The sequence below is a fragment of the Arachis hypogaea genome, chromosome 3 (assembly GCF_003086295.3).
Source record: "Arachis hypogaea cultivar Tifrunner chromosome 3, arahy.Tifrunner.gnm2.J5K5, whole genome shotgun sequence".
Lineage (NCBI taxonomy): Eukaryota > Viridiplantae > Streptophyta > Magnoliopsida > Fabales > Fabaceae > Arachis > Arachis hypogaea.
In genome coordinates, this window is record NC_092038.1 from 10,849,347 (window position 1) to 10,876,725 (window position 27,379).

General features: G+C 32.5%; 2 protein-coding genes and 1 long non-coding RNA gene across 5 annotated transcripts; 1 reads left to right on the plus strand and 2 right to left on the minus strand.

The window, feature by feature from the left end:
* Positions 1-593: 593 nt before the first annotated feature.
* LOC140183067 (uncharacterized mitochondrial protein AtMg00810-like) lies at positions 594-1,483 on the minus strand. Its single transcript, XM_072231067.1, has 4 exons — positions 1,283-1,483; positions 1,088-1,219; positions 870-1,015; positions 594-741 (listed from the first exon to the last, which is right to left on the minus strand). Exons 1-4 carry the CDS (start codon positions 1,481-1,483, stop codon positions 594-596), a joined length of 627 nt encoding a protein of 208 aa, XP_072087168.1.
* A 13,333-nt stretch (positions 1,484-14,816) lies between these two features.
* Positions 14,817-17,482, minus strand: LOC140183716 (uncharacterized). The gene is made up of 2 exons (XR_011879532.1): positions 16,938-17,482; positions 14,817-15,143 (listed from the first exon to the last, which is right to left on the minus strand). It is a non-coding gene; the product is annotated as an uncharacterized lncRNA (long non-coding RNA).
* A 209-nt stretch (positions 17,483-17,691) lies between these two features.
* On the plus strand, positions 17,692-23,658 carry LOC112789461 (trehalose-phosphate phosphatase A). 3 transcript variants are annotated; one of them, XM_025831366.3, is made up of 14 exons: positions 17,692-17,842; positions 18,122-18,201; positions 20,731-21,217; positions 21,312-21,452; positions 21,540-21,611; positions 21,721-21,849; positions 21,941-21,997; positions 22,103-22,204; positions 22,342-22,419; positions 22,527-22,596; positions 22,676-22,746; positions 22,844-22,936; positions 23,039-23,065; positions 23,210-23,658. In XM_025831366.3, exons 3-14 carry the CDS (start codon positions 20,927-20,929, stop codon positions 23,327-23,329), a joined length of 1,251 nt encoding a protein of 416 aa, XP_025687151.1. In that variant the 5' UTR covers positions 17,692-17,842; positions 18,122-18,201; positions 20,731-20,926; the 3' UTR covers positions 23,330-23,658. The 3 variants fall into 3 exon arrangements, with proteins under 3 accessions (XP_025687151.1, XP_025687152.1, XP_025687153.1); XM_025831367.3 differs by lacking the exons at positions 17,692-17,842; positions 18,122-18,201 and adding an exon at positions 18,349-20,638; XM_025831368.3 differs by lacking the exons at positions 17,692-17,842; positions 18,122-18,201 and adding an exon at positions 18,349-19,447.
* The last annotated feature ends 3,721 nt before the right edge of the window (positions 23,659-27,379 follow it).

Consider the following 27,379-nt stretch of genomic DNA (forward strand, 5'->3'; position numbering starts at 1 on the left):
CGACATTGTCACTATGGCCGAAAAAAAAAACAAATGCATTTTAAAATGTATCTCCGGCCCCAATGATATTATTAAAAAAGAGAGATGAAAAGTATCAAATTTTTAAGTGAAGATGAAGATAGCACATATTAATTAATGTAATATGTTAAATTTTTAAATTTTTCTTTCTACCATGTTTAACTTTTTATTTTTTTCCCTATCTTTTGTAATTGACATCTTCATTGTCATTATAGCTAAAAAAAAACAAATACATCCTAAAATGTATCCCTCAATGATATTATTGAAAAAGAGAGATGAAAGATATTAGATTCTCAAGTGAAGATAAGGAGAGAGAGAGAGTACGATTAATGTGGATGTTTATATAGGTGTGTGATTAAGCTATTGCTCTAACAACTTCTGTTACACATGTCAGCTAACTATAACTAATTTATAATTAATTATAACTAACTTCTCTAACATACATTGATTTTGTTAGGCCCTTTCATTCCCCTTCAAACTCAGGGTGGTGTTGTCTTCTCAGCATGAGTTTGTCTTTAAATGCAAAAAACTTTGATGAAGAAATGGCTTTGGTCATTATATCAGTTAGTTGAACATCACCTGGAATATGACTGATTTGTAACCTCCTTTAGCAATGTGGTCTCAAAAAAATGTAGATCAGTCTCATAGTGCTTAGACCTAGCATGTTGAACTGGATTGGTAGACATGAAGACAGCCCCTTGATTATCACAATACAATATAGCACTGTTAAAATAATGGAAAGCTCAAGTAACAGTTGTTTGATAACAAGCAACTCTGTTGAAAGGTTGCAAACCCCTCTGTATTTAGCTTCTATACTCGATCTAGAGACATGTGTCTATTTTTTTGAGGACCAAGAGATGAGGCTAGGACCCATGTAGACACAAAAACTAGCAGTGGACTTCCTATCATCGGGGTCAGATGCCCAACCAGAATCACTATATCCAGTTATCTTTAAATTGGATGATTTCTGGAGATGTAACCTAAGGGTGCTGCTCCCCTGAAGGTAACAAAGAATTCATTTGATAGCTTTCCAGTGATGCTCTCGTGGGGCTTGCATAAATTGGCATACCTTGTTCACTGAATAAGCCAACTCAGGTCGAGTCACAGTCAGGTACTGCAAACTTCCAACAATAGAGCAATAGAGCCTGGGGTTGGAAGTCATTGGTGTGGGTAGGGATTTGCAATTGTCAAGGCCTGCTTTCTTCAGTAAATCCATGATATATTAGGTTTGAGTGAGTAACAAATTATTTGAAACTGGTCTGACTTTAATTCCTAAAAAGAAATGCAAGCCACCCAAGTCCTTGAGAGCAAAGTTATCATTCAAACTATTCACAACTTCAGAGATAGCAGCTATTGAGGTACCAGTCACAATGATGTCATCAACATAGATAAGTAGAAACACTGTGGCAGAAACATTTGATCTATAGAGTAGAGATACATCAGATTTAGTTGCTGCGAATCCCATTTTTGCTAGAATGCTAGTGATATTCATGAACCAAGTCCTTGGGGCCTGTTTAAGGCCATATAGAGACCTAGTTAGTTTGCAAACCATGCTGGTGTTGCTATTAGTTTCAAAACTAGGTTGTCTCATGCATATTTTTCTTTGTGGTCACTGTTAAGAAAAGCGTTGTTCACATCACGTTGCTTGATTGGCCATCCCTTGGAGAGGGCAAGAGTGAGGAGAATTCTGATGGCTGGCCTTACCACTAGGCTGCAGGTTTCTTTATAATCAAAACCAGATCGTTGGTAAAAATCTTGTGCAATTAAGCGAGCTTTGTACTTGTTGATAGAGCCGTTAGGATGATATTTGAGTTGAAAAACCCTCTTATTTCCTATGGTAGTTCTGTTTGGTGGTAATTCAACAATTTCCCATGTGTGATTTTGCATTAGTGCAGTATATTCTTTATCCGTGGCTTGCTTCCAATGAGGGATGATCAAAGATTCTTTTGTTGATTTGGGTTTTAATGGTTTTGTTTCTGTTGAAAAGAGTTTTGGCTTTCTAATGCCATTCTTGGCCCTAGTTGTCATTTGGTGGTTATTGTGAGGGATATGGGGCTGTATGGAATGAGGTTCGATAGGGGCCTGGTGATTTTCAGGAGTGCTATTAGTAGAGGATGGCTGGGTGATGAATTGAATAGGTTCTTATAGGGGAAGTTGCTGTCGTGATTGGTGAGTGTGAGATTTTGAGGTTGGGGTGGTTTTGGAAATAATGGGATAGTTGCCATTGAAAGTTGAGGTGCTAGTAATGCGGAGGGATCTTGGGATCCAGCTATGACAAAGCCAAACTTGCATTCCTTAAAGAGAAATGTGCTCTCAACAAAAATAACGTTCCTGGTTACAACAATTTTGTCTGAGGAGGTCAGTCCAGTTGGAGAATCTTTACTTTTATTGTTGGGGCCAAAGGAATACAGCCCATGTTTAACTGACCCTTAGAGAAGAGTCTTTTTGGTATCTTGACATTTAACAAGACATCTGTCAGCATGAAATTCAATCCAGACGCGATTATCACACATAAAGATGTGTATACTTATCTTATTTGTAACTTCATGGACATGCATAAGATTTTGCATTTTAAAAGAGTTTACACATGAAAATAGTTTAAAAAGTGAGCTATCAATATTATAGATATTGTAAATCCTGTTAAATTAGTAAATAATTAATCAGTAAATTAATTTCTAATAAAGAAGATTAGAAATGTGAATATTATATCAAATTAGGATAGAGCTCATCGAAACGAGAATTTTGACACTAATTTCAAAAAAAAGGGTCCAAGATTAGACTGAACGGGACAAATCGGACCCAAACAGGGCCCATGGGTCCAACCGGACCAACCTTTAAATGAACCAAAGCCCCTTCTCATCCTCATTTCAGCTGTAGCAACGCTGAAAGCTCCATGAAAGAAAAGAATGCCGAAACCCTTACGGCAAAATTCAACTCGCCGTAACTCCTCCGTCCGAGCTCCGATCTCCACACCGTTTGAGACCACGCGACTATCGCGTCGAGCTCTACGTTTCTACCAGAACAATTTCACAGGTAACTCACTTTATTGTTCTCAGCCACTTCTTCCCCCAATTTTCAAAAATTGAGTGGAGGTATTAAATTTCTTTGCTCTTTGATGTTTTAGGATCCAATTAGCTTGAGAAAAATGTTCACTCTTGCTTATATGAAGCTTGGGTAAGGTGAGGATACCATAAATTTGATTTAAATTATTGAATTTATGTTTTGAGTATTAAATTGGGTATATGTGTGTAATGAATGTGAATTAGGTTGTAAAAATATAATTGGAGCTTGAAATTGTGGACGTTAAAATTTTTTGTGGAGGCTGGACATTAGTATTTTATTGAGTTTTGGGGTTATGTTTGCGTTGGGAGAATTGCTTTGGTCGCTATGTGGGAATTGGCCAAGGTATGGTTTAGCTTTCTTGCATTTAATATATAATGTTCTGTGAAAACTTAGGTTAGATGACCATAGGATAGGTTGGAATGTATGTGCATGTATATTATTAAGTATCTAGATAATAAATATGTTTGATTGGTTTTGTTGGTTGGTTGATGAATTAGTGAATTATTGATTAGTTGAGGCCATAAACACATAAGTTTAGGATTTGTAAACTATGGTTTTGGTTGTTGAATTTGAGAAGTGTTTGTGTAATTATTGCTTATATGAGACATAATTGCTATAGTGATTGATGTGTTAATGAAGGAGGACATGTTGTGTTGAAAAGTGTAGGTTGAATAATTAATGGCATAAGATTTGTTTGATTGGAAATGAAGTTTAAAAGTTTACAAAAGTTAATTTTTGGCCGAACTTTGGCGGACTATAACTTGGCTTCTAGACCCTCAATTTGTTTCCAATTTGTTTTAAAATGAAAATTGGGTTCGTGATGTTTATGCCATTCGAAGAACGGACGAAAAATATTTTAAATCGAAGAAGTTATGGGTGTTAAAAGATTTGGACTCAAAACTGATTTTCCTTCTCTCAATTCTACAGCTTGCTACTAAATCTGTTTTTTTTAAAGAATGTACATCCACGCGTACGCGTGGCATGGATTTTTCATGGCGAAGCGTACGCGACTGGTTCTACGCGTACGCGTAAGGAGTTAGCAAGCATGTCCACGCGTACACATGACCCACACGTACGCGTGACATGAGATACTCACTTACGCGTACGCGTGACAAGGGGACACGCGCGCGAGCTGCATTTTTACATTCCCACGCGTGCTCACGCGTACGCGTGGCCCCTATTTTAGCAAACATGGTTTTCAGAATTTTTAACCACACTTCAAGCTTCTAAACCTCTATTTTCATTCCTTTAGTCATTAATAATAGTATTAAACTTGATAATCAGATGAAGTTAGGAAATGGGATAACTTTGGGATGAAGTAAAGCTGAAAAGTGATGAATTGATTATGAAATGTTATGGATGATCATGTATGACACTTGGCTTGATAATTAAATGAATGATCATGTTTGATACTTGGCCTGAATGATTAAAATGTTCTGAGATATGATATTCCCTGGATAGAGTACCGTGGTTTGCCACCACGTGTACCAGGTTGAAAACTCGATACTTTGTTGACCCTACGACGTAAAGGTGACTGGGCACTTATAAATTCCCAGGAATGGTACCCCCATTGAGCGATTTGATATATATATATGAGAAAAAGCTATGCATAGACTCATAGGGATGCACGTTGGGGGACAGTCCAATAGTTTAGCAAACCGGATTTGTCGGGTTTGCTGTATAACCGATAGATGAGCTCATTAGCCATAGGACAGGCATGCATCATGTGCATATTACTTGAATTACTTGTTTGTGCTCTAATTGGGTTTGCCTAAGTGCATTTACTGTGTTAAGTGTATACCTTCTACCTGTAGTACTTGTAACCTTCTTGTGCTTGCCTTTATCTATTTATTTGTCTGTGAAATGCTGACGGAGATGGACGTATGGAGGAATGACAGTGCAGGACTTAGATTTAAGATTAAGTTAAGTTAGGTTTAGATACTCTTAGTAAACCACCTTTTATGGCTTCTGTTTAATACTTTAAACTTTATAATCTGAGTGTCGGCGTTCTAGGATTGCCTCTGACATTCCCAGAACCTTATATCTTATGTGTGTGGCACCTTTAGCATACTGAGAACCTCTGGTTTTCACCCCATACTATGTTGTTGTTTTTCAGATGCAGGTCGAGAGGCATCTCGTTAGGTGTCTGGACTCCTGAAGCGAAGTAGTTACTGAGTTATCTTGTTATACAATGATGTATATATATGTACTTAGCTTTCTCTTCGCATAACTTGTTCTTTTTTATCCTCTTAGAGGTTTATGGAGATACATGATTTTGTTTATGTACATTTGCGTTTTGGATATGTATATATATACGTGTAAATATTCTCTGGCCAGCCTTGACTTCGCGGGCTGAGTTAGGAACTTGTTATTTTGTATCTTTGGCACTCTATTCCTACTGTTATTATCTTATGTTTGAGAGTTATAGTTTTCTTATCACGCAGGTTAACTCGTGAGCGTTGCGCTTTTATTTTGCGATTTTTATTTCATCTATTCTTTAAGGCTCCTAGTATATTATAATCTTTCTGCTATTATATGTATATATTATATTGTAGAGGTCGTAATACCACACCACCTTTGTTTTACGGCTTAAGCATAAAGCTCAGTGTGGTAAGGTGTTACAAATGTAGAGGGAGTTACCATTACCAATATTTGGACTTTTTCAGTTCCATGATATGGTGCATACTCTGAAAATTGAGATGCACCTGGCGTCATATGATGAGTTGCACCCAAATTGAGGTATCAATTCGGGTCATAAAATGTTGCAGGTGCTACAAATGCTTCAGTGGTAGTTAAGTTGGCTTGAGATCTGTACTACGAATTGCTAGGACTAGCAAAACCTGATAACTCTTTATTGAAACTGTGCCAACAATCTAATGCAGAATAACCATATTTGTTGCAAACTTGACAGGTCATTCTTGCCTCTCCCTCTTGACAGACTATATCCACGACCTCAATTTCTTGCAAAATTCCCATTTCCTCGTCCGAAGAAATTGCTGCCACATCTGTTGTAGCTTTCATACTGGTGCCTTTCTAGACTTTTGTCATTATTGTGCCTTCTCTGAGTTATATTCTCTTGTATAATTTGGGAGTCTGACTTTGAGAATTTCTCAATCCAATATTCTAGTACTAAAAGTAAAGACTCTAGTGTTGCTACTGAAATTGGTGTCTCTCTAGCATTAATTACAGCAATGAAAGAACCATAATCTTCTGATAAACCTCCTAAGATTACATTGACATTTGCAGCTTCATTCATTTCAACTCCTATCAAAATTAGGGTTTTGTTGATTTCAAGTAAGTAGTCTGTCATAGTTCCCTCTTGGGGTGCACAGACCCGGCCCGGCCCGAAGGCTCGGCCCAGTCCCGAACACTTTAGAAACTAATTTGGAGTGATTTCATCGGGTTTAGGGTCGGATACGGGTCTCAAAAATAGACCTGGTCATTATTTCGGGTCGGGTCTGGGCTATAGCTCGGGTCACCCGAAGTCGGCCCGGTGGCCCGGTCATCATACACAATTAATATTTTGTGTTATTAGTGATGGATCATGACTATTCTTACGTGGAATTTAAGTATTGTAAACCTTAATATTTTGTGTTATTAGTCATTATAAGACTATAAGTTAATGTTTTATGTTTAGAATGCATAAGATTTTAGACTAATACATAAGATTGTGTTATTTGTATTGATTTAAATATTTGGTATTATTAGACAATATTAGTATTGATTGTGGTTATGCTTTAATATTGATTGTGGTTATGCTTTAATTTTGAAGAATGGTTGGTTCTTATTATATTTTTCTAAGTGAATTTTACCATGTTAACTAATGGTTGGAGCCTTGGAAATTTGAATATTTTTACATGCTAGTTTACAAGAAGGTATCAGCGTAATGTAATGTTAACGGCCCGATTTTCACCCGGTTTTCACCCGGTATAATTGTGGCCCGAAAGTGTATTGGTTTCATCGGGTCTAGGGCTGGGTTCGGATCTAATAAATCGACCCGGTGTATATTTCAGGTCGGGTCTGAGTCACATCAAACCCGGCTTCCCTCTTTCTTTGTATTGTTTAGCTTGTTTTTCAATTGATTCTCTTTAGCTCTTGTTTGTGAAGCAAATAAAGTTTTTAACCTATTCCTCTTCTATATCTGACAAGAGAATGTGCAACCAACTATACTTGTGGTGAAAGAATCTGACATTGAAGCTATAAGCCAGGATTTGAGGAGTGCATCTTACCTTTTTCAGATCTTGTATTTAAATGTGATTATTCTATTCATTCGATCTTCATCTGAATTGAGTTGGTATATTAACTTAAAGAACATGCTCCATTAATTCATGACCTTTGATAGTAAATTCTGCTTGATCTCTCCAGGGTAGATAGTTTGATTCCAATTGGATTCGAAAAGCTACGAATTCCAGCTCCAGCATTTGATTTAGCAGATGTATTTGTCATGATTTAGAATCTTGTGATCTGATACCATGAAAGGTATTAGACTCCCAAGTGAAAATGAGTAGAAAGAGAAATAAGAGAGAATGAGATTATGGTTAATGTGCAGCAAATTAGAGTGTTTATATAGATGTGTGACTAAGCTATTGCTCTAACCGTTTCTGTTATACACGTCAGCTAACTATAACTAATATGTAATTAATCATAACTAACTTTTCTAACATACATTAACTTGTTATACCTTTTTAAGAGAGAAAAAAAAAATTAAAGATGATAAAAGGAATAATTTTAAAATTTATCTAGTTATACTGGCTAATTTTTTTATAAAATTAACATAAATTTAATGTTTATGTTTATTTTTGTCAAATAAATTCATCTTTTATAGATATAAATAAGTTTATTAACTTTATTTTGAGTAATTTTATGTTAGTATTGTAATCTTTTAGAGTAAAAATAATAATTTATTCTAATATTTAATAAAAAAAGTTGCATATTTTTTTTCTTCTGTAATTTAATTAATTATTATAGAATTTAATTAAAAAGTACATTTCTTCTTATTAAAGTTTTCAAAACATTGTTAAGTAGTATTTTTGTTTACAAGATACAACCATTTTCGTGTACGCATAATTTACTTAAATCTACAAATATGTCAAACACATTGAATTAATTTAATTTAATTTATACATTTTTATGATAAATAAAAAAAAATTTCATTAATTTTTTTCACTTTGACCAGATTTTAGATTCATTGATGGAGACCGTACACTAAATTGAAGCCTATGGAGCAACGAAAATGATTAGGAGTGTGTTTAAACCTTTAAGAAAATGTACAATATATTTTATCCTAAAATTTTTCATCAACCACTCAATATAAAACATCTCTCCCACTCTGGTATAAGTATCTTACATATTACTTATGAAATTTAAATTTTTTAAAATAAAAAATTGATAAAACAAGATATTAATTATCATTAATTTTATAATTTTTATAAAATATATATTATATTATCTTAACTTAAGAGTGATTAACTATTCTTTTTATTATTTTATAAATATTTTTATTTTAAAGAATCATGATATGTTACTTTCAACCATAGAATTAAAATATTTACTATTTTCACCCATTTCGCAATATTCTATTTGTCATATCATTTTATATCTATGTATATTTTCTTGTATATTTAGTCTAGGTAATTAAAATTAAAAATAAATTAAATGTATGAAATATTTAAATGGTACTCTCTTCTTTTTTGTTTATATAATATACCATGTATACTCTGTACTCATATATTATTCTCTAAGATTAAAATATACATTATTTTAGCCTATTTAATCAAAATATCTTTCAATAATTATTATAATATATATTAAATGATAATTATTTAATTGATTAAAATAATAATATATTATTAAAATAAATTTTGGTTATAAAAAGATATTTTAGTCTAATAGACTAAAATTTATGTTTGTCGATTTAAAAAATATATACATTTTATAAATTAAAAAGAAAAACTTCATTTATATATTTATAGAAAAATATCATTTTCTCTGACATTAAACATAATATAATGAGGTAAAGTTGAACTTTCCATATCATAAAGATTCTCAAATCCTTAAGTTCAAACTTGAATTTTCAATCCTTACATAAATGGTAAAGGTTTGCATGTCCCTCTCATTCAAACTTTCCAAATATTGCACTATTACTCTTAAGAAATTAATAATATTATTCCCTTAGTTTTAAAATAGAGAAAACCCATATTAAAAAATATGAAATAAAAATAATAATAAAAAGAAAAGCAGAATTATACACGCTAATTACTTTGTAACTGACTTTTTGGTTTTACTTACCAGGAAATATAATTATAAATCACCAGACTTTTTGGTTTTACTTACCAGAAAATATAATTACAAATCACCAATTTAACTGTTTCTTAATGGCATTAACTACCAAATTAAACTAAACTCAGTTAAGTAAACATAGCTACGTAAGAAGAAATATTAAACATGCTATGACGAAAATGATGGAAAATACGTAGATGGTTCTGTATAACATAATAAAAAACGGAATAGTAGTTTCATTTAATGTTGATTTACGTTTGACGCATGCGGAAATGTACTCAAATTATTTTAAAAAGATTATGTATTAAAATAATGAAAGTCTCCATCAATGAATAGAATTATTTAGAAATACTAGAAGTACAAGCATTTTTTTAAATTAAATTTTTAACCAAGTTTACATGTATTTTTTTTAATTCTTCTGCTGCTTCTTCAATTATTTTTTATATTTTTCTTTTTTTTTAATTATGATCTTCATCATCATTATCTATTTTTTTGCATTTTTTCAATATTGTTATTGTCATTGCTACTGGCATTATCGTTATTGTTGCCATTTATTTGACATTATTGTTATTGTTTAATTTCTTCTTTTTTTTTTTTCGTTTTTCATCCTCTTTTATTATTATTATTGTCTTTGTCGTCTTCTTCTTTTTTTCTTCTATAAATATTTAAAAAAATATATCACAAAAATTTTAATACATAATACAAAAATTTTAATATACAACATACAATTTTTAGTTTCTTTGAAATATAGATTTTTTCTCCTTTACTTGTTATTATGCATTCTAATTGCCTGTACTTGAAAACAAGAAGAAAACAGAATGGTGAAGGATTAAGTGTTAAAACTCAAAAATAGGGAAAAAGTCTTGAGAATGAACTCTATGTCTGAAATTGTGAGATTAGACACAAATATTTAAGTCTTTTGTTTATTGTTCTTCTATATAAAAAAATAATTGGAGAAAAAACAAACAAATGTTTGTCAAGTTACTAACTTTTTTGTTGGATTTTTTTCTCTTTTTTGAGGTTTAAGTTTAATTTTTTGGAGGTATATTCTTGCACCCTTATATCTCTATTCTAATCAAATTTTTTTAGAGTCTTTTGAGAGTATGAGAGAGTAGCCACAAAGTGAGAGAAAAGAGGAAAAACAAAATTCTCATTTGCATGCAAAACATCAAATTTCAAATAGCAGTTTCTCATTTGTTCATCATTGGATCGGTGTGAAATTTGAACTGCATGTTTCTCTCATTTTGTTCTTCATTATGGATGGTGGAGATGTTGATTGGAAGTTTGCAGGATGAGAAATTGGTTTCTCAAGAGAGAAAATAGGTTTTTCGTTTTTACACAGAGCATCAATCTTTGAACAACAGTTTCTTCTTATTTCACCGTTGGATAGACATGAAATTTGGAATACAGATTCTTCTCATCTTTTTCTTCATTCTAAATGGTGAAGATTTTAATTAAAGATCTGAAGAGAGAGAAATAGGCTTCGAACAACAGTTCTATTTTTGGGTATTTTTCATCTTACTTTTTATTTGTAAGCTTTGATATTTTGATGTTTTTGCTGGTTATATGTACGTTTTTGTGCTTTGTTTAAGACTTTCTTGTACCTTATTTGATTATAGTAAAACTATTTCATTGTTCTGAATCTCTCACATTAAAATTTCAATGTGTTTTTGTTATTGTTTTACTTACTATATTTGTTTGTTCACAATTACTGTCATATTGTGTTATAAATACTTTTATATTATTCTTGTGTCGAATATTTGTATTATTTTTGTTGTTGGGCTCTTTCATTTCTTTCTCCTTAAATTCTTCTATTTTACGGTTTCATAATTACCCTGCATGTTAATATCATATAGAGCTCAAATGAACCTATTTTGATGTAGTGATCATATTTTCTTTGATTTTAAGGCTTTGAATTTTTTATAAGTTACATGTAAAATGAAAATGTCATTATAATTTTTTATAGTTAATCTATTTATCTTTATCTTTTATTTGATTAACATTCACTTTTCATCAATGTGTTTAATATCCAGAGTTATTTACTTATTTATGAATATGGGGTTATATTATGATTTCATTTATTTTCTTCTTCTTACTTTCTATCTTTATTTATTTATATATTTATTTTTGGCGATATTGAATATCAATAATTCGCTATTCTAGTGTTGTTTATGAGAAAATTTTTCTATTATACTATAATATGAACATTAGTGAAAGATTTTCAATCATGCTAAGAAATATGTTTGATTATAAAGTAGCTATAATTTGTATTTGTGTTTATGTTGACGACTTTTCTTTTAATCTATAGGCAACAGTGTCGGTAGATAGCAAAAATTGAAATAAGCCAGTGCTTTTATTTATGAATGGTGAAATGCCCTAAGTTGGGCTTTTTTATTTATATAAATATTAAAAATATTTTAATTTCCTAAATGTAAATTTCGATTAATTAGTAGATAATTAGTTAATAAATTAATTTTTAATAAGAAAAATTAGAAATGTGAATATTATATTAAATTAGGATAGAACTCATGGAAACGAGAATTTTGACGCTAATTTCAAAAAAACGGTTCAAAATTGAACCGAACGGATCGAACCGATTGAATCGGATCTAAATCGGACTGTCGGTCCAACCGGACCAGCCCTTTTAAGTGAACCCAAGCCTTCATCCCCTTCATTCCAACAGAAACGAAACTGAAGTGCATTTACGGGCAAAGAGAAACGAACTTTACCGAAACCCTTACGGTAACCTTCTGATCCCTGTAACTTCTCCGTTCGAGCTTCAATCGCCGCACCGTTTGCGGCCACGCGTTCACCGTGTCGAGCTTTATGTTTCTACCAGAACAATTTCATAGGTAACTTGTTATTTTACCTCAGTCTCTTCTTTTTTCCAATTTTCAAAATTTGAGAAGGGATGTTGAATTTCGTTGATTTCTGATGTTTTAGGATCCAATTAGCTTGAGAAAAACGTTCACTCTTGCTTACGTGAAGTTTGGGTAAGGTGAGGATACGATAATCCTATTTTAATTTCATTGAATTTGAGATTTGAGTATTAAATTGGATATATGTGTGTTATGAATGTGTATTATGTTGAAAATAAATAATTGGAGCTTAAAATTGTGGACTTTGGAATTTTTGATGGAGGCTGGGCTTAGTATTTTGTTGGGTTTGGAGCTGTGTTTGTTGTGAGAGAATTGATTTGGTCGCTACGTGAGAATCGGCAAAGGTATGGTTTAGGTTTCTTACATTTAATATATAATGTTCGGTGAAAATTTAGGCTAGATGACCATAGGATAAGCTGAATTGCACGAAATGGTACAATGCTTAGTATATTTGATATGGTTTGATTGTGGAATAGAGATGGTTGTTATGTGGACATTCTTATGAGGTATGAGTAATTAGATATGGCTAAGTTGATGATTTTATAGGTTATATGCTTAATGATTGAAGGCTTGATGGTTTTGTTGATTTATATATTATTGATGGTTGATGGTTGATAAATGGAGTAATGTTGTGTTGAGTTGTGTTATTGATATATGCTGTTAGATTTGACATAATTAGTAAGGAATGGAATGGGGTTTGATTGAAAAATTGAGGTTTGAATATTCTGTGTAAAAGTTGGTTTTGGCTGAACTTCAGCGAGGCATAACTTGGTTTCCGGACCTTCAATTTGCTTCCAATTTGTTTTAAAATGAAAATTTGGTTCGTAATGGTTATGCCACTCGAAGAACGGATGAAAAATATTGTAAAACAAAGAAGTTATAAGGATTGGAAGGTTATATCTATAAACTGTTCTGTTTTCATGTTCCTACCACTACTGCATCTACCTCTGGTTTTTTAAAAGAACGCACACCCACGCGCACGCGTGGCATGGATTTTCGGCGATGCATACGCGACGAATCCCTTGCGTGCGCGTAAGGAGTTAAAAAGTTTGTTCTCGCGTATGCATGACTCACGCGCACGCGTGACATGGAGTTTACACTCACGGGTACGCATGACAAAGGGACGTGCGCGCGAGCTATAGTTTTACATTTCCATGCGCACGCGTGAGTCACGCGTACGCGTGAGTCACGCGTACGCGTGGATCCCATTTCAACAAGCATGATTTTTAACGTTTTAAACTAAATTTCAAACCTCTAAACCTCTATTTTCATTCATTTAGTCATGAATATTAGTGTTAAACTTGATAATCAGATGAAGCTAGAAAATAAGGATAACTTAGAGGTGAAGTAAAGTTGAAAAGTGATGAATTGATTATGAGATGTTATGGATGAGTCATATATGATACTTGATTGGATGTTCTAATAAAAGATTATGTATGAAATTTGGCTTGAATGATTTGATGATCTGAGATACGAGGTTTCATGGATAAAGTGCCGTGGCTTGCCACCACGTGTACCGAGTTGAAAACTCGATACTTTGTTGACCCTACGACGTAAGTGTGACCGGGCACTATATAAATTCCCGGGAATGTTACCCCAACTGAGCAATATTGATTATTTGAGATAAAGCTATGCATAGACTCTTGGGGATGCACGTCAGGGGACAGTCTAAGTACAATTCAGACTTGTCGGGTTGGCTGGATAACCGACAGATGAGCCTTATCATCCATAGGACAGGCATGCATCATATGCATATTACTTGAACTACTTTCTTGTGCTTTAATTGGGTGTGCCTATATGTACTTGCCATGTTAAATGTGTATTTGTTACCTGCAGTAATTGTAACCTTCTTGTGCTTGCCTTTATCTGTCTATTTGTCTGTGAAAATGCGTGATGGAGTTGGAAGTATGGAGGAATGGTAGTATGAGACTTAGATTTAAGGTTACGTTAAGTTAGGTTTAAATATTCCTAGAAGACCACCTTTAATGGCTTCTGTTTAATACTTTAAGCTGTATAATCTGAGTGTCGGCGTTCTAGGATTTCCTCTGGCATTCCCAGGACCTTACATATTATGTGTGTGGCACCTTTACCATACTGAGAACCTCCGGTTCTCATTCTTGTTATTTTTTTCAGATGCAGGTCGAGAGGCATCTCGTTAGGCGTCTGAACTCTTGAAGCGGAGTGGTTACTGGATTGTTTTGTTATGCTATGATGTGTATATATATATATATATATATATATATATATATATATATATATATATATATATGTACTTGGCATTCTCTCCGCAAAACTTCTTTTTTATCCTCTTAGAGGTTTATGGAGAGGCAGGATAGTGTATATGTACTTTTGGGTTTTGGATATGTATGTATATATGTGTAAATATTCTCCGGCCAGTCTTGACTTCGCAAGCTGAGTTAGGAACTTGTTATTTTGTATCTTTGGCACTTTATTACTACTTCTGTTATCTTATGTTTAATGGTTATGATTTTTCTTAGCACGCAAGTTAACTCGTTCCTTGAGCGTTGCGGTTTTATTTCGCGATTTTTATTTCCCTATTCTTCAAGGTTCCTAGCATATTATAATTCTTCTGCTATTAAATGTACTCATTTTATTTTAGAGATCGTAATACCACACCACATCTGTTTTACGACTTAAGCGTAAAGCTTAGTGTGGTAGGGTGTTACACTAAATATGCACAATAGAAAAATATTGTCAAAGTATGCATAGTCAATTTACGTAAAAACATTTGCAAAATGGATTTTGCTATCATTTCATACGTAGCGCTCGCAAAATAGATCCAGACGTGTCAGAGCCATTTTTGATGTTTCGTCCACAAAATAGGAGGGTCACATTTCTGTTTTGTTGTCCGCGAAATAGAGAATGCTATTTTTGTTTCATCACCTGCAAAATAGGTGAAGCAAAAGAGCATAATAATCAGAGAATAAAAATATGAAAAAAAGATAGAGTAAAAAAATAAAAAATAAAAAATAAAATAAAGAAGAATAGAATAAATGAGATTAATTTTTTATTTTTATGACCAACATGTATAACATGAATCTTAATTTAAAGAGAAAAAAGATGCATCTTGAAAAAGAAATGAAGAATAATCAGCGCTAGATGAAAAAGAAGGAGAAAAAAAAACTAAGACAACACATAATATAATGAGTTGTCATATATTAAATTAGATTAGACCTAATAAAAAATAATTCTGACACGTCTAGATCTATTTCACAGATACTTACATATGAAATAATAACAAAATCTATTTTGTAAATATTTTACGTGAATTGACCATGCGTACATTGATAATATTTTTCCATGATAGGTATTTAGAGAATTAAAACATTTTTAATATTTATATAAATAAAAAAGCGTCCTAAGTTGGACCCTTCATATTGGGGTCTATTAGAGAAGTGGTGGTACTTCTAAGACTCCAAATTTCTAATGTCTAAATTAACTTTAAATTGAAGTAATTAAACGAAGGATAAATTTAAACCTTGTTCACGTTGGCAAGATCTAGGTTCGAACCTTGACTCATTATGGACTTACAGTTACAGATGGGAGATGGCAAACTAGGCCTTATTGAACTAGGTAGTATTAATAGAGTTAGGCGTATCTACATCGTAATACATTTAATGCAACCGATCAATCTCCATAACCAGTTTTCTTTTCATTTTTTTTATTTAAAAAAAATTAAAAATTATTTGTTAATACAGAAAGAGTTTAATTTTGATGTATTAATAGTATAAAATATTTTACACAATTATATAATTATAATTATTTTTTTAAAAGATTATTCATGCAGTCAATATAAAAGATAATAATTTTTACTAATATAACGATATGTGATTGAATACACGTATAAAATAATTTTAATTAATTTTTTTTAATATTTTCTTTTAAAAATAATACTTTTTTCGATTTTGATCATTTATCCAAAAATTTCGCCAGGTAACCAATAAAGATTTAGCCAACAATAAGTCAATAAATATTTTTAAACTGTACTCTATATTAGTTAATTATTATTAATTAATAATTATTTAAAACTTTTTAAATATAAAATTAATAATTATTAATTACAATTGTTTAAATTTTTTTGTTAGGAGTTGCTTGTCTATACTTTTTTTTAATCTAAATGACAAAATTTTCTCTCATAATTCACGATTTTTTATTGATTTTCAATTATTAAAAATAATGATGGTGTTACAACTTTATCAAGTAAAATTTTTTTTTAAAAAAAAATTTAAAAATAGTTTTAAATAAAACTGTCCTTTATTTATATCGTTTTTTTATTTTTTTGTTTTTTTCTTATGTTTAACTTATTTAAGTTACAACCAAAAAAATGGGCTGCCAACATATCAATAGGTTATAGAGATTACTTAGATCAATTATTTAAATCATAAAAAAAATTGTTCTTCGAAAAATAGTGAGAAACCATAAAGAACAATTTCTCTCCTTTTAATATTTGCTCTACTTTTTTAATCGGTTGATAGTTGGTTAAAAAAAAATAGCTTTTAGGTACTTCAATTAGTATGTTTCATCCCTAGTTCATATAAAAGAATTTAACATCTTGATTAATCTTTCCTTAATTACTAGTTTATACATTAATAAAAACATAAATAAAATGCTATGAAAGCTACATGGATTGGATGTGAAGTTTAACAAGATTATTGAACCTCAAAATTTCTACTGTACCTGTTACTCTACGCAGATCTACGTGTCTGTTTGTTGGTTGGCCGGGACAATATGGGGTCATGGTCATGCATGAAGGCCCATCCCCATGCCACTTCACCTCATCATGAGGCCATCATTCGTTACAGTGGACCCCACACTCCCTGAAACGTGGGACCATCCTACAGGCCCTCCACGACAATCGCCACCGTCACCGACGACTACCACTCGTTCGCTCCCGTTCTCTTCCTTCCACCCTAATAAAACGACATACGTGGTGGGCCCCATCCCACAACGTGGCCACGTCGACATCGCCTCACTTACACGTGTCCCTACGCGCTTCGCCGCCAACTCGCTCCGCCACGTGTCTCTCTGGCCCCACTCCCTTTCCAATGTGCCTTCGGTCGTTGATTCAATGCGCAAACCAATGAAATCAAATCTTTGCCCTTCGGATATTCAGTTATCAGTTACACGGTTACCACTATCCCTCTCCCACGCGCCGTGCGATACAACACGCGCCGTCGCCTTCGTTCTTCGGAATTGAAGCTCACGCGCTGGAAATCGAGATTGAGTTTCTGTATCGTTTTATTGTAATTTTATTGGTGGGGTGGTGGTGTTTCCTAATTCAACAACCGACGAAGGTTTCCTTGTAAAGCACGTTTCGTGAGGGTCGAAACGCTATAAATACGCCTTTCTGATTTAGCAGTGTTTTTCTCTCCTCTCTCTCTTCTTTTCTTTTCTATCTCTCTCTCTCATTCTGTTACGTTCTCTCTTTTTTAATTTAACACTTTCGCTTCTCTCGCCGCTTAAAAGCACACCGTTTTTCAGTACCACTCCATTATATAGCTTCGTTCTTGAACCCTAATTCTTCGTTCTTGTCTAGGGTTTGTTTGGTTTCGGTCTGTTATAATCATTAATCGTATTTTCAGGTAAATTTCTCTTTATTCTGCTTAACACATTGCCTTCCCCACTGTCTCTTTGTTTGGCTGCCGAGAATTTATCTCCAAAAAGGGGGATTCTAGCTGATATTTTTTTGCGCCGAACAAAGGTGTGGGTTTTGTGGTTTGTGTGGGTTTTCGCGGGGGGGGGGGGTGTTCTTTCTGATTTATATTCGCTCTGTTTTGTTGGCTGCCAAACTCTGAATACTGGTGGTTCATTTTTTTTTGTTCCTTTTTAAAATTATTTTTCCTTTTTTTTTCTTCTTCCAGCTAAATATCTGCATTATTATGAAAGAAGATTAATGAGAAACCTTGTTTCGTTGTTCGCGTGGTTGGAGCTCGTTTATTAGGTAAGCTTCTTCTTCGTCATCTTCATCTTCTTCTTCACTCTATATTCAAGAGAAAAGGGTTTTAGCTTTCTGAAGGAAAACAAAAGGGTCTAACTTTTTTAACAAAGCTCTTTCCGAAACCCAGATTCTGAAAGTTGGCTCCTTTTTGTGAGAAAGTTTCCTCTGTTTTTTTTATTAATGTATATATATATATATATTTTAAAAATGGTGATTGGGGGTAGTTGCTTGACATTCAAGAGGGTCGGTGGCATTTTGACTCGTGATTGTTTCGCGTTACCTTCGCTTTTAATGATTATTATTATTAATAATAATAATCTAATATTTAGAAGATTTGGGAGCTAGTCAAAATCTACGACGCCCCTCTTTTTTTATTAATATATTTAATATTGTTAGAAGAAACTTTTCTTCCTCCCCTATTAATTTCTTCCAGCAAACCATCGTTTACTTTGACTGATCGTTGCATGATTGGTTAATTCAGTTTTTTTCGGTTTTCTCCCGACCGGGAGATGGGTACTGTCGACTATTAATTCTGATTTGTCTCTGCCTTTAGAGCTGTTCTTGATTAAGCTGATGTGATGTTATTTGTTTCCACCTTTTTTTTTCCTCTCTATTTTTTCTAATTGCTTTGTTGTGCTTCTCATTTAAACTGTTATGAACTATTTTAAAATGGATATTAAATATGATGGAAAAAATTTAAGCAAAAAGTCAAAATTTGAAGTAGATGCCGGTCCATATTCTGGGTTGTTTCGTTCCTTCTGAGTATTTTTCTTTTGCACAGTGAGGAAATTACTTGTACACCAGAATTTACACACAGTTTGTGGACTTTTTTTTTAATTATTATTGTTAGTTAGCAATTTTTATTTATATTCCATGTCAGTTTGTCTATTTCTTTGCAGAATCTTTATTTATTGGGACCCTTTGTATTATTGACTGCCATGCTTTGTAGGGCCATTATGTGTGGTTGCATATGGTATTGTTTTGATGTTTTCTTTCCCATCCACTTGGTGGGGTAGTAGGGCACTACATTATGCACAAATCAGCATCTGATTAATTTGTTTCTATTAGCACAGTTCACCTGTTTATACTTTCTATTTTCCTCCGCTTCATATTGGTGGTTGGATTTTCTTTTCCTTTTCTTTCTTGTATTTGTTTTTTCTCCTGATATTTAGTGCAGTTCTCATTTGTTCTGATATTTTTCTCTGCATCGTGTACTAGTCATTCTTCCTGGTGATTTTTGCTGTGCTCAGTAAGTTTCTTGATGATTATGTTATGAAACCATAGCAGTTATTGTTATTAGCTTGTTCTTCTGAAATCAATATCAAGAATTGTTGTGTTGAATTCCCTTTGGTCAATATCTTTAAAGCAGCATCTTATGTCACTAACCATCGAATTGCTTTTCATGTTTTAATTCTTCTAAACTAAGTTTTTTATCTCTGAAAATTGGTAAAACTGATTTTTTTTGGGTAATACTTCACTCTGTATGAGTCTGCCCTGTGTTTGATATGTAGCATCTTTTTGTTAGAATGAATTTTTTGTTTTCTTTTTAATTTTTAAAGATGGAACTGTTGATAGTCAATGAGGCATGATGAGAAAACTGCACTAATACTTGGGTTTTTGTCAGCAGCTCCTGTTGTAAGCAATAATTGAGAATAAACCCACAAGTTGTTAACTTTTCCTCATCCCTTTATCTTCTATTACAAAATCATGCTAGAATGTTTGACTTTGATGAACTTGCAATAGATGCTTTTTCTTATGATATAAATACATGAATTTATATGATCCTATTGAATTACTTCGCCATGACTCATGGTCAGCCTCAGCGGTCAATAATGCAAATTTGGCAACTAATGCCAAGTTGTGCCTTGTGTATTTCACATCATTAGTTCACTAAAAGGAGGATGGGGTCTTTACTGTCTTTGGATTTTTGTGAACTGCAATTTTGGGCCAATCATTAATTGGAAGAGTCCTTCTAAATATGAATAAATAAATGAAAAGGAAGAATCAGCGTCAATTCATTGTTTTTCGCTTTCTTCTTTGTTTTTTTTTTCCTTTTTATTCTAAAGATTTTATTTCTTCTTTACACGGATTGTAAAAGTTAAAGCTATATAATTAGGCTAGTGCTAAAAATAGTTTCTAAAACTGTCTCCTTTACCTCAACCTCCCTCCTCCCCTGCTTTGCTTGCTGGTTGCTTCATGTGACTGTTTAATATTCTAGACATCTCAAGATCTTTGTTATTTATTGATTTGGCATTGACCAAAGCGTTTTCACGTGCACTGTTTTACCTCATAGATGTCAGACCTGCAAGTAGTTTTTCCATTTCTCTTGTAGGCTGCACACTGTTTTGAGTTTACACATTTACCATTTTTGGAACCCATGTTTGCTGTTTCAAATGGAAAAATCTCCTTCACTTTCTTTTAAAGGGTTGATAGTGAAAAGGTGGGCTCAAACATGGGTGCCGTTTATTTCAATTTATCTGTCACTTGATAATGACATCAATCTAAGGCAATTCATATTATCATTATTTTCAGGAGCTCAGCAGTTGATGGACTGTTACCCCAAGAGCAGTGACAAGATAACATTGAAGAGGTGGTTTTTCATTGATAAGAGAGTTGGGTAAAGTGGAAATCTGATACATAGATAATAATAGTTCAATTGGTGCTCGATACTCCTTAAATTTTCACACATTGTTGCCGTCATATCAAGTGGTTCACAAACCTGGATCCCATGGACTTGAAATCAAATCACACCCCTGTTCTTGCTGATGCTGCACCCATAACAAAGTCAAGACTGGGTGTGCATTCAAGTTTATTGCCTTACTCCCCAACCGGGGCGACCTTTCCACATGGTATGCTTTTGACTATCCCAAGGAAGAAAACTGGACTTCTTGAGGATGTTCGTTCTAGTAGTTGGTTGGATGCCATGAAATCATCTTCTCCTCCCCCCAGGAAGATAACGAAGGATGTTAGTCATGGCTTTGCGTCACATGAATCTGATGCTGCTTATTTTAACTGGCTGGTATTGCATACTTTCCTAGAAGTTAAATTCCAGACATTACAAATTGTGGAGGGTACTTATGCTATTTCTCTCTTTCATTTTGTTAATTTCACAGCTAAAGTATCCCTCAGCTCTTACATCTTTTGAGCAAATTACAAACTATGCAAAAGGGAAGAGAATAGCCTTGTTTCTGGATTATGATGGAACTCTTTCCCCGATCGTCGATAATCCTGACTGTGCTTTCATGTCTGACAATGTATGTAATGTTATCTGGAACTTGAATCGAAAAGTTATCCTTTTCTCATTCGTCACTTTCTGATTTCTGATCATACAAATTCTGCAGATGCGAGATGCTGTTAAAAAGGTGGCTGAATATTTCCCTACTGCTATTATCAGTGGAAGAAGTCGTGACAAGGTAGCTTAACAGCTGAAATATAAGAAAAGATTTTCTTCCTCATCAAATTAGCTTTATTTCTTGATATGTTGGTATTGATTCTAACTTTTATTTCACCCTATTGGCTCAGGTATATGAATTTATAGGACTAACAGAACTCTATTATGCTGGTAGTCATGGTATGGACATCATTGGTCCTGTCAGGCAGGCTGTACCTGATAACCACCCTAATTGCACCATTAGGTCTACTGACAAGCAGGTAATGGGGGTTTGTAGTCCATATGTATAATCTCATTTTTCTTCTCAAGCTTTCTTCTAAACAGTTTTCATGATTATCTTTAACATGACAGGGTAAGGAAGTTAATTTATTCCAACCTGCTGCTGAGTTCTTGCCCCTGATTGATGAGGTAGGCATATTTCAAAAATACCATCATTATGTGCATTTTGTTTTTTTTTGTTTTTTTTTTCACTTTGTTAGGATGCCATATCCTGATTGGATTTTGTTTTGACAGGTCTTTGAGTCTCTTGTTGAGAGTACGAAAGATATTAAAGGAGCAAAAGTTGAAAACAATAAATTTTGTGTGTCTGTACATTACCGCAATGTAGATGATAAGGTACAGTCTCTCGTCCTCTAATGAGATAAACCACAGTTAGCAGTATCATTACATGATAATGGAGTAGCTTTTCTGCTTAATTATTTTGCTCTTCCAGAGAGTTGTTAATAATTTTCTTCTCTCAATTTAATATGCAGAGTTGGGATTTGGTGGGGCAGATTGTCCATGATATTCTGAAGGGCTATCCACGTTTGCGACTAACTCATGGGCGCAAGGTATATCTTTGGGTGAATCTTTCTACTCTTGCTTAGGGGGATTTAACTGTGACGGATCTTTGGCATGGAGTTTTCTTTGTCGTAATCTCTGCTTCACTATTTTTCAGGTCTTAGAGGTCCGCCCAGTGATTGACTGGGATAAGGGAAAAGCAGTCACGTTTTTGCTCGAGTCACTTGGTGAGTTCTATCCCCTTTCTTGAAAATCAGAGTTCTTTGTTTTCGCATTAATGACTGATAAAAATTTATCATTTTTCAGGGCTTAGCAATTGTGATGATGTGCTTCCTATATATATTGGAGATGACAGAACAGATGAAGATGCATTTAAGGTAATAATGAGCGCTTTCATGTCCACCTTTCTTTTCCATTTACTCTGGTGGTTTGGTTGAATAGTGATCTCAAATGAATTCATTTTTGTTCTAACAGGTTCTGAGGGAGGGAAATAAAGGTTATGGGATCTTAGTGTCCTCAGCGCCAAAAGAAAGCAATGCAGTTTACTCTCTCCGTGATCCATCAGAGGTACTTCTTATATTCTTCGTGATGTTCTGCTGCTGCACTTGTTTTGCTTGCAAATGCTGTCTTGGATCTTGAGTTGTGATTTCATTTGTTGTGTGTTTGCAGGTGATGGAGTTTCTCAAGTCTCTTGTGGTATGGAAGTCAAGCCCCCTAAAAAGCCTTATATAGTGTATAGAGTTGAATTATACTCTTAATATATACTATAAACTATATAATATCATCATCATGGTAGTGATAATAAAGACAGCCTTATGTTTTCGATTTTGGGTTTTCTAGGAAACATGCCAAGAGGTTTCCTGCAGCAGGTTTGCGCACAGAAGACCTCTTATGGTAGCTACAACCTTGTCGCTACCTTGTTGTTTTGTTCAAACTTCAAATCTCCTTTGGCAATTGTAAATTAGCCACTCATGTTTATGTCTCTCAAAAGGATTAAAGAAAAATATGCAGAGAAATTTTTTCTTTCTTTGTTATTCTTTCTTTCTTTTAAGTCCAAAGAGTGTTTATATTTTTAGTTTTTACTCACTGGTGCCTCCAGTTTTGGTTACTGTATCTTAACCACTTAAAAGGGAGTTACATATGCAATTATTATTAATTTATTCTTTTTTTTTTTAATGTTCATTATTATTTTGGAACGGAATATACATGTATTTATGGCTGTCATGGCCTTCGCCATTTGCCAATACTATATCATTGATTATGAATGTTATTTTTCCGGTGTCCAAAAATCTGGAAGCGAATTCCATCATGGGTCGATGTCTTTTGAGGTCCAATAATTCAAACTTGTGATAGAAATAGAAAGCAAGCAATAAAGCTTTCTGGTATTTGTCGTTGTCTGTATGGCTATTTCCCGTCACATAAATATGATATGATTGGTAAAACCCAACAGGAAGCATTTATCACTATCAATATTTAATATAAGCTACAAATGCTAGCTTGGTTCATAAATATTGTGGAATGTGGAGTGTTGATCAAAACAATTGAAGCATAAACAATCAACTCGATGCTTGCTGCACATACTTTGATAAATGATAATAGTGAAAAACACAAACGCCTAAGTAAATCCAAAAGCTCTTATTACAACCCAAGACGAGAGAGTTCAAAGTTCAAATCATTGATTCAACTTTTAGTTGTTTTCTCAATAGGATTTTTTAAAATTCAAAGTTCAGTTTTTTTTTCTTTTCTGGGTCTGAGCCCAGGTTTTTTTGGTTGTGTAATTTTTTTTATTTTTCACAATATCTCTTAATCTGACTAATGAGTAAATAGACTAGTGAGTTAACTATTAAACCAATTTAATTTAGTTGTCGTGCAGTTCATACATACACAGATTCATTTCTGACTGTAGGATCAAGGACCCAATACATTTGGAGTAGAGCCCAATGGAAAATATTCATTCTCCCTCTTCTCGAATGAAAGGATTTTGGACCTTTGGATCAAACTTTCATTTGAGGTGTCAGAACCATGTGAATTGTATAGAACTATACACGAAGAGTAATGCAGAGGCCCATATCAGATGGCAAATTAATTGTTTCTTAAAACGTTGCACTCCTAGTCCAAAAAAAAAATAAAAAACACATGTCACACTCTTTCAGCTAAGACTACTTTGTGATTTGAGAATTCTAAGTGTGTGTACTTGGGGGCGTGAATAGTGTAGTAACGAATAAAAAAAAAGGACTAAGAGCAATAGGTTAGAATTTAAATTCTTATGAAGTTAGTAAAGCAATAAAATGAAGGTTAATTATACTTAAATTAATATTAAATTATATAATCTTGATTTATGAGAAATAAAAAGAAAAGATTATTAGAAAGTTATTAAAATTTATTATTTTTTATTATTAATTAGTGATTAATATTTAAAAATATGAGTATATTATTAAATTAAAAAAATTAAATTAATAATTAAAAATAATAAAAAAATAAATGTTCTCTAAGATTTCTTACAATAAAAAATAACATGGTGATACTAATAAAATGAAATAAAATATGTGATTTAACAACTAGCAAAATGACAGCGGCGGACAGACAAGAAAAGAGTAGTGCAACGGATTTGAATTGGAAAGAAAGCTTCTAGAAGTTATATGAGCAAGCATACTTATCAACAAAAATTGAGAGAAAGAGATAAAACATTGAACAAACACGTGTTTTGTGGGAGTCATTCTTCCTCTTTCTCACAATTAAGTTATTATTGCATATCTGACTATTATGTCATTGATTATTCTTGAGTCATATCTTAGATTATTTGGTTCTTTCTCATTTTTGTAAAAGAATGAAACTAGTATATCATATGAGAGAAATTAAGAGATTAGGAAGAAAAGTCACGGATTTATTTTCCGTTATATCCTGGTTTTTAGTACAACATTGGTTTAGAGTTAACTCAGCGTTTTAGGAAGCTCAAGTAAAGAGCTTCATTTCTCTTGGCGTGGGAAGAGCTTCATTTCTCTTGGCGTGGAAATCAGGTTTTGGTTCCATTGTTTTTTTTTTTTTTTTTTTTTTTAATTGGTTAATGTATTCTAGATATATATTTAGTAAAAATTTCACCATTATTAAAGTAGACACTAGATATAAATATATATTTACAATTGGAGGTTGAATAAGAATATATATTGGTGTCACATTCTTCCTTTTTCTATTTATGTGTTTTTTTTAGTTTAAATTATTTTTGAGACAGAATAAAAAAATCTCCAATCTCAAAAAACCTATATTGTGGTTGAACTTAAAAAATTAGCTTGATCCAAATTTTCGTTTTCAAATTTTATAACCCTTGATTATTTTCCTTTGAAATTAAATTTAGATTAGATTTAGAGTTGAATTCGGTTTAATTTATAAATATTTTATTTAAAAAAAGGTTTATAATTTTAAAATAGACCCTTTTAACTTGGATTCATAATTTAGTGTATATATCTTAATTGAAAATTTATGTACATAATGCTAAACTTTTTATTAAGAAGCTGCTTGAATATACCTGTAAAAGTTAATGAATCACAAGGGTTGGGTGAGTGGCATGAATCTCGCCATTTAATCACTTTCCTCCCTTGTACATATCAATTTTCACTTTTGTCATCATGAAATCCACACAATTCATGTTTATATTAACTAATTATTACTTTTTAAAACCTTTATTTTTTATTTTTTATTTTTATTTTCTTGTCAATTACAAGCTACCACTATAGCTTTAACTACCATATCATATTTTATAAACTTTCATATTCATATTTTAAATAATGTTGACCCTACTCATTTGTTGCTATGAAAAGAGGTGGTCCAAACTCCACAGACATATTCAATCAAAATCTCTATCGTCCATACATGAAAAATAAGGCATTTTCTCCTGCTTATTGGCTTGTATTTTGAATTAAAATGCATGGATTTCTCTTTTTTTTCTTTCTTTTTTTTGTTATTTACACTCTATATGCTCTGTACGTTTTTATTCTGTATGTGAGTTGAATAAAAAATTTAAATAAAATTTATTTTCAGTACAACTTGGTACTTTTTTTCTTTTTTGAATGAATTGGAATTATTGAAATTCCTATTATTCAGATAATCAGATTTTGCATTACAAATGACTTTTTCTTTTAAAAAATGAGGATAGATTATATAAAATCATTATTAGTAAATACATGAAAATTGACATAAATAAAGGAGTTCTCTAGCATGTGAGTTTGATTTGGCTCTCTATAGACAAGGGCTGCGGTGCGATTTGGATCGATTTTGAGTAAAAAATTCATCCAATCCAAATACTATGTTTACTTGCGGTGCGGTTTGGATTTGATGATTTTTTTAAAAAAAATTCGATCCGATCCGATCCAATTTCGAGCAGTTTGGATTTGATTTGCAGTTTTGTAAATTAAAAAAATTATTTATATAACAAGTCTCAACATCAAATTTCAAATAACTAACAATAATATAACAAGTCTTAACAATATCTTAAAAAACCAACAATAACATAACAATAGAAATAAATTATAGGTTATTTAAAATAAATAAATAAATCACATTTTGAACATAAAACATCTATTAAATAATAATAATACATGAAAATTATAAAAATGTATAACAAATTGAATATGTTATAAGTATAATTGTAAACATAATAATAAAATAATAATATTATAACACATTGTGCGGTTTAGATTAGACTGGATCAGTTGTGAAAAATAAATCTAAAATTTGATCCAATCCTAATTTTTAAAAAATAAAATCCAATCAAATTCAAATTAATACGGTTTTAATCAATTTTTGATTTAAATTAGATTAGATAAACAGTTTAATTTGGATAGATTTAGTCATTTAGTTTTAAACACCCCTACTATAGGCTTTTGGGTACTTTCACGTAAATAACCTCTTTTTAAATTGGTTGACCGGCAGCTAACTAGGTAATCTAATTATTAACAATATAATTAATTGAACCACGTCAAAGAAGATCCTTATATATAATAGTATTATAATTAT

Coding starts and splice junctions, on each gene's coding strand:
- LOC112789461 (XM_025831366.3), top strand. CDS start 20,927: ATGGACTTGAAATCAAATCACACCCCTGTTCTTGCTGATGCTGCACCC. Junction 21,218..21,311: donor CTGCTTATTTTAACTGGCTG/GTATTGCATACT, acceptor TTAATTTCACAG/CTAAAGTATCCCTCAGCTCT. Junction 22,937..23,038: donor CTCTCCGTGATCCATCAGAG/GTACTTCTTATA, acceptor GTGTGTTTGCAG/GTGATGGAGTTTCTCAAGTC.
- LOC140183067 (XM_072231067.1), bottom strand. CDS start 1,483: ATGGGATTCGCAGCAACTAAATCTGATGTATCTCTACTCTATAGATCA. Junction 1,220..1,282: donor ATTTCTTTTTAGGAATTAAA/GTCAGACCAGTT, acceptor GATTTACTGAAG/AAAGCAGGCCTTGACAATTG. Junction 742..869: donor GGTCCTAGCCTCATCTCTTG/GTCCTCAAAAAA, acceptor TTATTTTAACAG/TGCTATATTGTATTGTGATA.